At 42.8% G+C, this 13,731-nt stretch overlaps 1 protein-coding gene across 5 annotated transcripts in view; it reads right to left on the bottom strand.

Annotated features, from left to right (window-relative positions):
* ptpn22 (protein tyrosine phosphatase non-receptor type 22) overlaps window positions 1-8,006 on the bottom strand; it is a 29,997-nt gene extending 21,991 nt beyond the window's left edge. For 2 of the 5 annotated variants that reach the window (XR_009709701.1, XR_009709702.1), the window contains exons 1-4: window positions 7,591-8,006; window positions 1,903-2,011; window positions 1,442-1,518; window positions 1,032-1,127 (exon numbers count right to left, since the gene is read on the bottom strand). Coding sequence is in view for 3 of the 5 variants with exons in the window: in XM_061256843.1 (XP_061112827.1) it covers window positions 1,032-1,127; window positions 1,442-1,518; window positions 1,903-2,011; window positions 7,591-7,692 (384 nt within the window). In the remaining 2 variants the exon portion in view is untranslated. The remainder of the gene's footprint in view (window positions 1-1,031; window positions 1,128-1,441; window positions 1,519-1,902; window positions 2,012-7,590) is intronic. The other 3 variants (XM_061256843.1, XM_061256844.1, XM_061256842.1) reach the window with 3 other exon arrangements.
* Between the last annotated feature and the right edge of the window lie 5,725 nt (window positions 8,007-13,731).

Here is a 13,731-nt window from a genome sequence, read left to right as displayed (position 1 = left end):
TTAAATGCTCCTAGGGCATCTACTTCAACTCCCTGATAAGCCACTATATTCCCAGCACCAATAAATGAGGGATTTAACTGAGGAGAAAACTAGCCTAGTGTCAGTGTGACATTTCAGTTGAACTCATTTCCACCAATGCTTTTATTCTGCAGATAGAATTGGATTTGAAATAGCACACACTTCATCTTTTTGAATAGAAACAAAATTGAATGACTAGATTCAATAAAATCCCATTCAGTCTCCTTTTTTGAGTCTAAAATTAGGGATGATTAATAAAACACTGTCAATTTCACAGTGTGTAGTTCTCGGTTGAACCCATCCTCCTGGTTCAGAAGAAATTGTAAGAAAAAGTAAAAATTGGTTCTTGGGGCACATTATATTATGATTATACCACAGCTTGAGTGCTGATTATTGTCCTATAACCTGCACAGAGAAGCTGTGTCACCAAAGAGAGAATAACCATCCATGGCATAATGTACAACTGTGAAGTACTATAGAAGTACTATAGTATAACGTACAACTGAAAATAGACGTAACAAGTTCACTACAGCAGCAATATAATGAAACAACCATTTTATTTGGCATATTTAATTGTATTTGAGTGTTGAATTATTACTGCTGCAAGATATAACATTTACGGGTTTGCAATTTGATGAAGATGAACCAATACTGAATGGGCTGTGCCACAGGACATACACAGATGCACAGATGGGAAATTATTCCTTCGTTATTTCATATAATTTAGGGGATACCTAAAGTAGCTCATAAACTGTATGCTACACCCGCAGGTGTTGTGTCATCGGGATATGTTTTTATTTAAGTCAATAATGCAAACAAGGAAAAGCAAGTAGTCCCAGTCGATGCGTTAGACAATATACTGTGTCTCTCAAATAGAAGTTAATTTATGCTATATGCATAAGTTAATTTCTATATTTTTGTCAGTATTGTTTTGCGTTCAACCACAAGAGTCATTTACAGAAAAGCACCATTGAGGGTTTGTAAAAGACACTCATCCAGACAGGACACCTCACCTCCACATTGTACTCCCAGATCATCCTCCAGAAGTCCTGCACTGTGTGAGGTAAGGGGCCCTGGGTGGCGATATAGGCCCTCTGCTGCGACACCCCCTAGGCACATACAGGTCACAGGATCTCACTTCATGGATGTCAGTAGGGAGAAAGACTGCTATACTAGTACTATACCATGTCATAACTAGAAGGTTCATTCAAAAGCAGTGGACAGCAGTCTGCTGGAGTAAGCCATGATGAAGTTCAAATAAGAATGTGATGAATAATAATACATTCAATCAATTGCAATTCTTTGTTAGCGTTGAAAGCTGCTGGCATCATTCCAGTTAGCTAGTCCCACTGTGTTTATGTGTTCGTGAGTGCAGGAGTCACAGTGTGGATCTGAACCAATGGTGTTTTCAGGCCTGTCCTACCTTGATGAAGTTGGCATTGATGTAGTCAGTGTCATTTTTGGAGGTGATAAAGGAGAGCTTCACCCTAGAGTGGTCAACTGGAGCAAAATAAGACAAGGGCATGCCAGGTTAATGCTTTAGAGCTTTTAAAACATAGTAAATAATACATTTTAGTGATTGTCTGGAAATGAATAATTTTGCCCAATCATATCCAGTTATTTCCACTTTGCTGTGTGCTCGTAGCTGGCAGCAGTTGGGTTTCTACAGTAGCTGCCAGAAGCAGTGATATTTTGGTCAATTTGTGATGCAGTAATTGCTTGGCTTGCTCTATAGTCCCATTGTGGTTTGAACTTTGCATGGATGGTCAAACCCTGGACTCAGCATGCCAAACTCTCTCAAAGTATTGTTGTGACATTGAAAGAACAGCATGTGCTGGCTGAACATAGACAACCCCCCCTCCACTGTCCAATGGAGACACTCACAGGGCACGATGTCCTTGTATCTGTTCTTCTTCACATTGCCTTGCTTCTCAGCAGCCTTTGTAGAGTAGGTCTTTTCTGTGCGGTACTTAGTAGACAGCCTCTTCAACCTCTGCAATGGAAACTTTATTTAGCCAATCCTCTTATCCAGATAGACCTCACAAAGCAATGTACATAATTTATAATGTTACACATTATGTTTAAGCTAGTCCAGCTTGTTGGAAGCTGGTTTGGAGATGGTCAAGCTGGTAACAAGATGGTTGAGATGCTGGCAAGATCATGTCCAACTGGTGGGCTGGACCATCACATAATTCCAGAAGGTATCCAGCTGAAGCAGAAGCTGGTTCCAGCTAGATTCCATCTTAGGCTGTCAGCTGGAATTGTCACTAGCGTGTAGTTACAGAAAGCCACTCCTGTTTGAGGGCTGAAAATGATACCCCCCTTTTTGAGGAAGTTCAAATACTGCCCAGCCAGTTTCATTTGTGATTCACGACTTGTTTCATGTCTGTTCCCAAAAGTTGCTAGTTGTTTCACGCAGGCTGATGACACACTCATAGCCACACAGACATGGTTCGCACTTCCTACGTGTTGCTTAATGTTAGAGACTGTTGCTTCACACAAGTTAAATGTTAGTTTGCTGTTTCTGAAAAAAAAAACAGAATTAATAATGATAAAAAAACAGGAAACTAGCTCCTGTGTCATAGCTTTCATCTTAAATGAACCAGTAGGCTGCAAGTTTATAAGTGTATATGAGGAACCTATGACTGAGTCATCATAAGGCACACATTTTGCTTCTAAATTTCCTGGTTGGATAAATACCCTGTGATGATATTTGTGTGAAAATGACATCATTTTGCAGACAAACTTTGTTGAAGCATAGTTCTTGCTACGAGGTTGGGTAGAAGGTGACAGTGTGCAGTCCTGCATTGGCCCTCAATACAGGGTGTGTTACATTTATAAATTATATATTTTTATTTTTCGCATCAGGAAGATCAGACCAAGGGAAAGACTACTTTTGACGTGCTGAAGAAGGGCATCTTGCCCAAAATATTCATGCGAATATAACTTAATAACAATTAAATATTTTCCGTGGTAGTGCATTCCTTTTACTTCACTCACTTTATACTTATTGTAGAGCCAGCACCCAGTTACATTTCACACATTGCAGTTTTCACAACCACTTTGATACTATTTTCAGAACATTGAGGTCATTTCTCAAAACAGAAAAATGCATTTTGAGCTACCTGTCATGTTGCTGACTCGCACACAGCTAAATATTCTGCATTCATTCAACTCCAGTAGAGCTGATACTGATACAATAGGTATTCAAATGCATTCTTTTAGAGATTCTTTTGTGAGGGCTCTAATAAAGTAAATGTTTTGTTAAACTATCAGAAGAAAAGTGTTCATAGCTGTTGCTATCCATGTTGCTTTACCACAACGTGTACTGGGAAAACATATCCTTCATTGACTCAATCAACCTGCTGCAGAACTAGACGATGACCTAGCTCTGACGCTCCAGTCTTGACCATGGTCTCTCCCAACCATGTGTCCTGCCATTATAGTGAGTCATAGGAGTGCAGCAGGTTGCACTATTTGACAGTGACTCGACGAGGATGACTTCAATGCTTCACATGGCAGGGGACACTTTTGGGCACAGACAGAGGGGGGACACGCTTCTCTCAGTGTGCAGTGTGGCCCACAGTGCACAGAGCCTGGTGCAGGAGTCATGTGTGACACAGAGCAGAGACAGCAGCTGACACCGGTTACTAAGGAGGGACTTCCTCCTGGCGACCCACACTGAATCCATATAAAGATAGAGCCTGTTCCTTCCTGGTGAAAACACACAGGCCTTTTCATGGAAGGCCCGGTTCTCACAGACTGAAAGTGCAGGCACAATGAGTCTACAGAGTGCCTTTTGTGCTGGGGAGGCTGGAGGAGTGGGAGGGGGTGGGGGGTGGTGATGCAAGCTGGTATACACAGGGCCCCAAGGCGGCACAAGCATGAGGGGACACTGGTGGCATCTGGTGAGGAGGGTGCGGCCCTGTCACTCCGCTCTTTGCCCCAGTGCTGGCAGCTTGTGTCGTACAGGGACGACGACCAGCCGAGGAAATTGGGGTGAGCCAGGGGAAAATTTTCTGTGAGCCCTCTCAACTTCATACTCACATGTACAATAGTATAAACTATTCATGTATGTGTGTGTGTGTGTGTGTGTGTTGGTGCATGTGTTTGTCCTTCTGTGTGTGTGTGTGTGTGTGTGCATGAGTTTGTGTGTGCGTGTCTGTTGGTGTGTGTGCATGTGATTGTCCTTCTGTATGTGTGTGTGTGTGTGTGTGCATTTGTGTTTGTGAGTGTGCATGTGTGTCCCCTTCTGTGTGTGTGTGTGTGTGTGTGTGTGTATGTGTGTCCCCTTGTGTATGTGCGTGTGTGCACATGTCCGTGTTTGTGTATGGGTGTATGTGTTGTGTATGTATCTGTCTGTACTGTAAATCCTCAAATTGTGTACAGCCTAAGTCTTTTATTTACTTAGGCTGCACAAAGCACAGGCCTTTATTTGGGGCAGGCTTGTATTCGAGGCAATTTCTTATTAGGCTTCTGTTGTAGAATTTTATTCTTAGAAATAAAGTAAAAGGCTACACTTAAAGTGGGCCAACACTGTTCAACACTTCCTGTAACCGTTCAGAAATCAATTAGTGTAGGCTAATCAGGAAACACCGTTTCGTAAGTCATAGTGTCAGTCTTAACAGACTTAGTTTATTGCAACACAATAAATCACATGCAAGTCCAGAATCCATAAAATAACAACTTTCCAGACACGCCTTCATGAACAATAACAAATTAGCGTGGATAACAGCAAGTTAAGGATCTTTTTTTCCTAAAGTGCGTTTTATTGTGAGACATGCCTTTCGTTTGGAGCAGCATACCGGTAGGCTATGAAAAGATTTTCGCTTTGGTTTGGGATTTAATTTACTTTTGGACTGTTTGATTCTATTGCTAAATGGGACTGATGGGCACTGAAATCTGGGGGGTATTTGATGGTTCACTGTTAAGTTTTATGTAGTTGAAAGAGTGTCGCGATTTCCACCCGTCTGTTTATTGCGAGCCAAGGAAGCCGCTTTCACTAATTCATTGAACGTGCGCTGTGCTGTAAATACATGGAAACCTTATTGCGTAGACAAGTAGCCTAAATTGAGTTAATTTTTAATTTTGCCTGATTTTATTAAATTCGTAGGCTGGAATGCCTCGCGGCAACAATTGTGTTTAAATGTATACTGCTTCAGCCTTTGGTAAGCTACTTAGAAGGGGGCGGCAAGCGACTGGTAGCTTGAGAGCAACGTGTTGGAGACCCATGGTGTAGGACAACGACTTTTCATTGGCAACAGTATTAAACCAACCAACAATATAAAATATTAAGAAGAGCTATTTTATTTCATTGAGTTAAATCGAAACAATGTCTTCTAGTGCTCATGGACTGATAGCCCTACTGGTAGGCAATATTACCTCGGCTTGTATTTGGGGGTCGGCCTTTATTTGTTCGAATCGGCCACCACCCCGGCTATTCAAATAGCATAGTTCAAATAGAATCCCAGGCACAATTTGAGGATTTACTGTATGTTCACTTTAGCTACCAAGCTTAGCCATATGGCATGGCAGGGTGATGGTCAGCCTCAGGCTGAAAACTACAATAACATGCATGAAAAATAAATAAAATGTATTAAGTTCACTGTATATGTACGTGACATGCACCTTGGTAGAGCTGCAAGGTCACATCAGAATTTGTCTTATCTCAGCTGGTCATCAAGCTTTGCTGATAGGACATGATAGAGTAAGGCAGATATGTGAAATTCCTAAGCTAAAACAGACACATTATAGTACATAATACCATATATCTTGTGCTCTTCACCTTCAGATTCCTTCACTGGGAAAAAGTTTTTGAGGTTGGCTTTGTACATGCAGTGTGCAGTGCACACACTTTAAAATGTTACTTTAACTCCAAGGTGGTTCAAATGCCTTGAACCATCTGAGTTGATTGAACAGTGAACATTCTGTGTTTGTGTCTGTATGTGCGTGTGCTTGTGTGTATAGGTGTGGTCATGTTAGTGTGTGACTCTGAGCATGTGGGCACAGTCACAGGTGACACAAAGAAAAGCATTCTTGAATGGGAGACTTCCAATGACTGGAAGAAATGAGAAGCCTGTAGCTGGCATTTAACTACCAACAAGTCTGGCATATCAGTATGCTCACAACACGCAGACAAGTTTTCTGATGCTGAAAGATCTGGGCACTGAATTATTTCGACCTGTTGAATGCAGTGAGTAGATGTTCTGATAGCATTGTTCTTTCCCCTGCCTTGTACTCTAGGCATATTTTGGTCGATCCAGACAATGCACACGTGAATTAGATTCAGCCAATAGCCCCCCCCAACAAACAAAAAGGCATAAAAAGCCAGACATTTTACATATCTCACCTCAGGGTTCCTGTTTTTTTTGTGTTCCGTGTTCAGCAGATTAAAGGGAAAAATGTTTGAAGCGGAAGATATCACATCATTCCTGTTAGTCATTTCTTGTGCGTGCAACAACACTGTGCCCTTCAAGAAGATCTGATTTCTATGCCATGTGCTGCGTGGACAGTGTCTGTTGCTTTCTTCAGACAATAAACACTAGGGTGGTCAAGTATTTGTTCAAATGCATGTAAGCATGTAAGTTGAGTTGTGCGTTCTTTGTTCAGGGTCTAACTAAGATTATGTGATGTGAGTGTGTATATGTATACACGTACATATTGTATACATACAGGGCCGTCCTTATTTATTTGGACAGTCAAATTGACCCCAAACATTGTTATTGTCTCCCAAATAACTAGCCTTTCATCCATAAATATGAAACATCTGTGAGAAACATCTCATTTTAGAGCCTGAGGTAGAGGAAGGGAAAGTTTGGCACCTGTATGGGAAAGTGCCACCAAATCATCAAATCACAAATAAATCTGGGATAAAAATGAAAGTGGTTGTATATTTTCTTACATTTTATACAGTTACAGAGGGTCAAAATAAGCCCATACAACACATGCAAAGTTGGTGTAGGACTTTTGAAGACAAGGATTGTGTTTATTGCATGTCAAACACTGAATTTGGTCAAACTGACCCCAAACATAATAGGAGGTTTAAGGTGCAGACCATATCAGGCAACCTTATAGCCCCTTTTATACATATTTCCCCCACAAACAGTAGTTTGTCAATTGGCTGCTCAGCTTTCTTGGCCAGCTGTGTGTTCATGCACAAGAAAGCTACAAACGTTCTAGACTTTATTCTCGCCATTTCATTTGCATTTGGAGTCTGTTACGGTTGTCTTTGAACATGAGGACCAAAGTAGTGTCAACATCAGTAAAGAAGGCCATCAGGAAACTGAAATATATGTGTCGCACGTTCAGACATGGGACGCATGTGCATATGTCATACTTTCCGATCCTTAATCGCCTCCAGTCTCACAATACTCATGACAACGCTGAAGGCTAGGAGCCCTTAATCATCTGCTATCTGGAGAGAAGAGAAAAAAAGTGCAAGACTGCCCCACTTTCAGGCCGGCAACAGAGAGAGAGAAACAGAGAGAGAGAGGGAGAGGGAACCCTCACGTGAGTTAAAGCCTGGTGGTAGGCAGCTAGCACCAGAGAGCATAGAGAGCAGTGAGAACTCACAGAGAACTCTCCGGCGAAGCCCCCCTCTGCCTCCTCTGACTCTGCCTCCTTGCTGGTGATCTGGGCCAGGAAGCCCTTCAGATCCTGGGCTTGGTGGTGCATCCTGAGGCGCGAGTTGGTGGTCCAAGGCCGACACTGCTGGTCATGTCAGGACATTGAGGCCACTACCGGTGGGGCTGGCAGTCCACAACCTTGAACTGAGAGTCAGTGTGATTTAAGCATGCTATGAGCGGTCTTAAAGGAAGTTGCAACTAACAGCTTCTGTGGTCAGATTAAAAATATCGCGCCCCCGCTTCTTCCCTGTCTTCTGCTTCGCTGGGTCCTAAAGACTGCCCAGTTTGGGGGAGGTGCTTTAGTGGTGCGAGAACTCAGTGGTGTGTGTGTGTGTGGGTATGTATGCATGTGCGTGTGCAGGTGCAGGTGCGTGTGTGCACATGTGCATGCAGGTGTGTGTGTGTGTGTGTGTGTGTGTGTGTGCGTGACTGAGGCTTGTGCAGCTGTGCTGAGAACAAACAACTGCACATACACTGGAGACTGCTCAGCCAGTTAAGAGGCATTCAGCAGAGGAGGGAAGGAGGGAGGGAGGTTACAGGGCCCAAACCAGTTTGGACGGGTCCCTCCCCTCACTGGCATTCCACTCGTCACAGTCAAACTGCTGATCCTCCCTCCTCAGTAATGTGGGATGGGATCCACCCTCCTCAGTAATGTGGGATGGGCTCCTCCCCCCTCAGTAAGGTGTGATAGGCTCCTCCCTCCTCACTAATGTGGGATTGGCTCCTCCCCCCTCAGTAAGGTGTGATAGGCTCCTCCCTCCTCACTAATGTGGGATGGGATCCTCCCTCCTCAGTAACTTGGGATGGGATCCACTCTCCTCACTAATGTGGGATGGGATCCACCCTCCTCAGTAAGGTGGGATGGCCAAGATCATTCTCATTTCCTCCAGATGAATCCCAGTTAGTTGTGGCACATACTGACCAGGCAAATAGTCTAGCAACAAGAGAATGAAGCCAGTATCTCTCTCCCTTTTTTCCCTTTCACTCTTTCACCATCTCTAAAGCATAACAAGGGAAGGCATGCAACATGACCATAACAGTGCTACAATGCAGCAATGTTGCCCCTGCATTGCAGGTATGTTCGATCTTGGCATGTGCCATAAAACGATGTCCATTCCATCAGTGGGTAAAAGCAATGTGCTCACAACAAATAATGAAGTGTGAAAATGAGGTATTTCAACAGTACTTCCTGTCAGCTCTCATAGAGGCTATGTTCAAGTTCTCTCTGGTCATTTCCTTCCTTAGGCAGTCTCTTTGTGTTGAGAATAGAAACCAAAATATTTAGCTTGACATATGATTCATCAGAAGATTACAAGTAAACTAAATATTCCTCCGAAGTGTGAAGAAACACACATTACATATCTAGCAGTGAAGAAGAATGGAGATGCATAGCCATTTTTTATTTTGTTCTGGCATGAGAGGATTTAGTGTGCAGTATACACAAATCCAGCTGAGAGTTTGTTTACCACTTACTGTACATTCACACTATAATTTACTGACTCTTTCTTCACTGTTGAGGATAATATCTTGTGAAAATCCAATTACCTGGAAAGCAATATTCAACTATGAAAAAAGAAGAAATGCCTGCTTAGTTGCCAGGAGTAATAGCAACTGCATTCCCAAAGACTTATCCTGCAGTAAAAAGCAAAACAAAGTGTCTGTTATTTTCAGCTTTTATATACAGTATTGTGCAAAAGTCTTAGGCGCCTGTATAACATTCTGTACACATAAGATTCTTTCAAAAATAATTCAATAAAAGGTCCTAAATAAACGTACATTACATTTTAGTAATTTGGCGGAATAGTTAAAAACTGAATCTAATCAATATTTTTTGTGACCACCCTTAAAACTGCATCACTTCTCTGAGATAGCCAACGCTGTCCTGCAGTTCTATGAGACAATCAGTGGGGAGGTTGTTCCAAGCAAGTTGGAGCACTTACCACAGTTCTTCTGCAGACTTTGGTTGGCTCCTTGCTTCTGATCTCAGACAGCTTTGATCAAGTTTTTTTGCAAAAAGTAGACAATTCCTCAAATGTCTCTGTAAAATTACATCTTTTGGGAAAATGAATATTTGGAACCCTCAAATGTGTTCTTTTATACTAACACACACCAAAAAATGAAACATATATATAATAAAGTCTAGGGTGCCTAAGAGTTCTGCACAGTACTGTAAATATGGTCATTTGACCAGCAACGGAAATTGATGATTGGTTGATTAACAAGCTGGTGTACAGGTCTACCTACTAGATTACTCAGTGAGTGTATGTTGCAGGCATGGGGGGCATGCGGGAGGTGCTTCAGTGGTGTGAGAATTCAGTGGGGTGTGTGTGTGTGTGTGTACAGTATGCTTGTGTCCGTGTGCGTGCTTGCATGTGTGTGTGTGTCCATGCACATGGGCATGGATACACATTTCTGCTTCATGGCTACATCTACTAACTTGTATGTCAATATCCTCTGAACATGACAAATAATTTTCAGAGAATGTAGCCTATTGCAAACACTAGAAATGAAATTATTTGTGGTAGGCTACATTCTTTGAAATCAGTTTTTTCCTCTTTTCTGATATAAAAAGATTGCTGGGAAACATGCCTGTGAATGTGGTTGTCCAATGTCAAGTGACTATTTTTAATGATGCGATGAGGGAGTATGATGTAATTAGTTTGGCGGAGAAATGTGAAAGTCATCTAGGAGGGAAGATGGCTATAGCAGAGGAGTGAGCTACAGCAAAGCTGAACTAGAAGCTCAAAAGAGGATCTCTGGAGAAACGGACCAGCAGAAAAGGTAGCCAAGAAATGGGATGGGTTTTTTATGCATTCACAAACCTGTCAGACTTTAATGGTACTCAGAAAGTGCCAGAGCGAGTTACAGCTTTTTGGTGCTAGCCTTCCAAGCAGTTAAGGGGTCTTCCCCAGCTTCCCTACAAAAAATCATCAGACTCTACACCTCTGCCAGACCTCTTCGTTCAGCCTCCACAGGCCGCTTGGCACCTCCCCCTCTCCGAACTTCCACCTCACGCTCACGACGACTGTCTGTTCTGGCTCCACGGTGGTGGAACGAACTCCCCGTTGAGTTCAGAACTGTAGAATCTCTCCCCACCTTCAAGCGCAAACTGAAGACGCACCTCTTCAAGCAGCACCTCTCCCCATCCCTCCCTACCTCCCTGTGAACCTGAACCTTAATTGTTGTCTTTCTGTAATTTACTTTTTTGTGTATCGGTATTTTTAGTTTGGCTAGGTAAGCAGTGTTTGGCTAGTTAAGTTTGGTCACTTTTGTTTGGTTGTTTGTTTGTTTATTTGTTTGTTTAAAAAAACAAAAACAAAAAACAAATAGGCCCTGGTCCTTGGTCGTTGTTGTACAGGTAGCAGTTGAAATTGTACTTCCCTCTAGGGTCTTTCAGCGCACTTATCCCTGGTTATGGGTATGCACTTTGTTGTACGTCGCTCTGGATAAGAGCGTCTACCAAATGCCATTAATGTAATGTAATGCCAGCTGTCATGGGACTAAAGGTTGCCACAAGGTCACCACAATGTTGGATCTACGCTCAGTGACCTCTTTATTAGGTAGACCTCTACACCAGCTTGTTAATGCAAATCAGCCAATCAATCATGTGGCAGCATCTAAATGCATAAAAGCATGCAGGCATGGTCAAGGGGTTCAGCTGTAATGTCAGAATTGGGAAGAAATGTGACTTTGACCGTGGAATGATTGTTGGTGGCAGACAGGGTGGATTGAGTATCTCAGAAACGGTTGATCTCCTGTGATTTTCACGCACAACAGTCTCTAGTGTTTGCAGGGAAAGGTGCGAAAAAGAAAAATCAAGTAGTGTGCAGTAGTTCTGCGGGCAAAAATTGTGAGAGGTCAGAGGAGAACGGTTAAACTGGCAGAAAGGTGACAGTAACAAAATAACCACATACATAACCAACTGTGGTATGCAGAGCATCTCTGAACACACAACACACAGAACACTCTAAGTGGATAGGCTACAGCAGCTTAATACCAATAAGTTGAAAAAATAAGTCTACTACCTAATTAATTTCTCACAGTATATATATACATCAGACATTTCTATGCTCGGAAGCTCGTGTATATATACATGACCGTGCCTATGAGCTTAAAAACTCAATCAGAATTGAGTTTTTATCCAAGTCATGGTATAAGTATGAAATAAAGCCTGTAATTCTTGCACAGATCACAGAATATCGATTACAGATCACAGAAGACCGAAATACGGTCTGCACTGTAAACCCATTTCAAATCTAATGTGTTGGATTACAGAGCCAAAACACACTGTGCCATGAATTTCTGCCCCCAAAATCTGTGACTAATCCCTCTCGCCCCCCAGTGCCAGTCTCAATTCGGTCTCAAAAAGTCTACAAAACATTATACATTAATCCCACTACACTTCCATTAAATCAGCATTGTTCTGCATGTTAACACAATCAACTGACTAAAAACATTGTGCTCTTGAGGCGTACTCATGAATTTGATGCATAGAAATGTCTGATGTTTTAATTTTTCAAATGCGTATGTGTGTGTCTGTGTGTTTGAGAGAGAGTTTCATATTTATGTGTTATACTATGCATTGCTATTGTGACTTTTATTGTTGTTTATTATTGTTTTTTGTAAAATGTAATGCCCGGATAATATGAAATTTAAACTACGTCATGCCATAAAGGCATTTTGAATTTGAGAGAGAAAGCGAAAGGAACAGAGTGAAAGCTGACACATGCTCACAAAAGATTTCAGCTTCTTACCAAATGTCACTGCCAAAGCATGCAAAGGTGGCCACCTAGTGGCCTCTCATTGAAAATACAGTAAAATATGCAAGTAAGGATTCACATACCTAGTTGCACAAATGTGATTACATGAAGATGAAAGGTTGGTGGTTGATGTTAGACTTTGTAAAGGCCTGATTTATGGAGTGCTGCTGAGATGCTCGTCCTTCCGGCAGGTTCTCCCATCTCTGCAGAGGACTTACAAAGCTCTTTCCTCCCATACGGCAAAGAATCTTGGGGTGACTCTTGATAACTGCCTCATCCTGGCTCCACAAGTATCCTCCACTGCCAGAACCTGCAGGTTCTTCCTCTACAATATACGCTGCATCCGTCATCTCCTGACGGAGAAAGCCACCCAGCTCCTAGTCTAGGCGTTCGTCATTTCCTGCCTGGATTACTGCAACTCCCTCCTAGCCGGTCTCCCAACTTGTGCCATCAAGCCCCTCCAGCTGGTCCAGAATGCTGCAGCCCACCTGATCACCAGTCAGCCCAGGTCGGCTCATGTCACCCCGCTCCTCATTGGCCTCCACTGGCTTCCTATTGCCGCACGCATCTGATTCAAGGTCCTAGTGTTGGCATTTCAGGCTGCTAAGGGGGCTGCCCCACCTTACATACAATCCTTAATCACTCCCTTTTCCCCAGCTAGACCACTCCGGTCTGCCAGCTCTGGTTGCCTTATGGTTCCCTCACTACGAGCACCTGGCGGTCGAGCTGCACGTTCACGCCTGTTTTCCGTTCTGGTTCCTCTTGCCTACCACTGTCAGGACAGCAGAATCCCTCCCCCTATTTCGATGCAAACACACCTTTTCAAACTGTACCTTAGTCCTCCCTCCTGATTTCCCCTGCCCCCGTTTCTGATATCCCTATCCCTCTTGTCTAACCCCCCCCCCCCCCCCCAAAAAAAAAGAAAATTGGACTTATGATGACTGTATGTTTAGAACAACACTTTATGCGCATTTCACTAGTTATGGATGTAATGCTTTAACTTGTGGAAGAACCTATGCACTTGTAAGTCACTTTGGATTAAAAGCGTCTGCCAAATGACAAAAAATGTAAATGTAAATGTACTGTGGGTTCTTGGTCACTTCCCTGATCAAAGGCCCTTCAGGTTATTCAGTTTGGCCAGAAAGCCAACTTTAAGAAGAGTCCTGGTGGTTCTAAACTTTTCACAATTATTGAGGCCACTGTGCTCCTGGGAATAATCAAAGCGTTAGAAGTGGTTTGCCTCACCCACATTCTTATCACGGTCTTCAGAGAGTTCCTTGGACTTCATGGCTGTGGTTTATATACACAGGTGTGTGCCTTTCTAAACT

This window comes from Conger conger, chromosome 10 (genome assembly GCF_963514075.1).
Source record: "Conger conger chromosome 10, fConCon1.1, whole genome shotgun sequence".
Classification (NCBI taxonomy): Eukaryota; Metazoa; Chordata; class Actinopteri; order Anguilliformes; family Congridae; genus Conger; species Conger conger.
The sequence above is the reverse complement of the archived record's forward strand: the minus strand, read 5'-3'. Positions and strand labels throughout refer to the sequence as shown.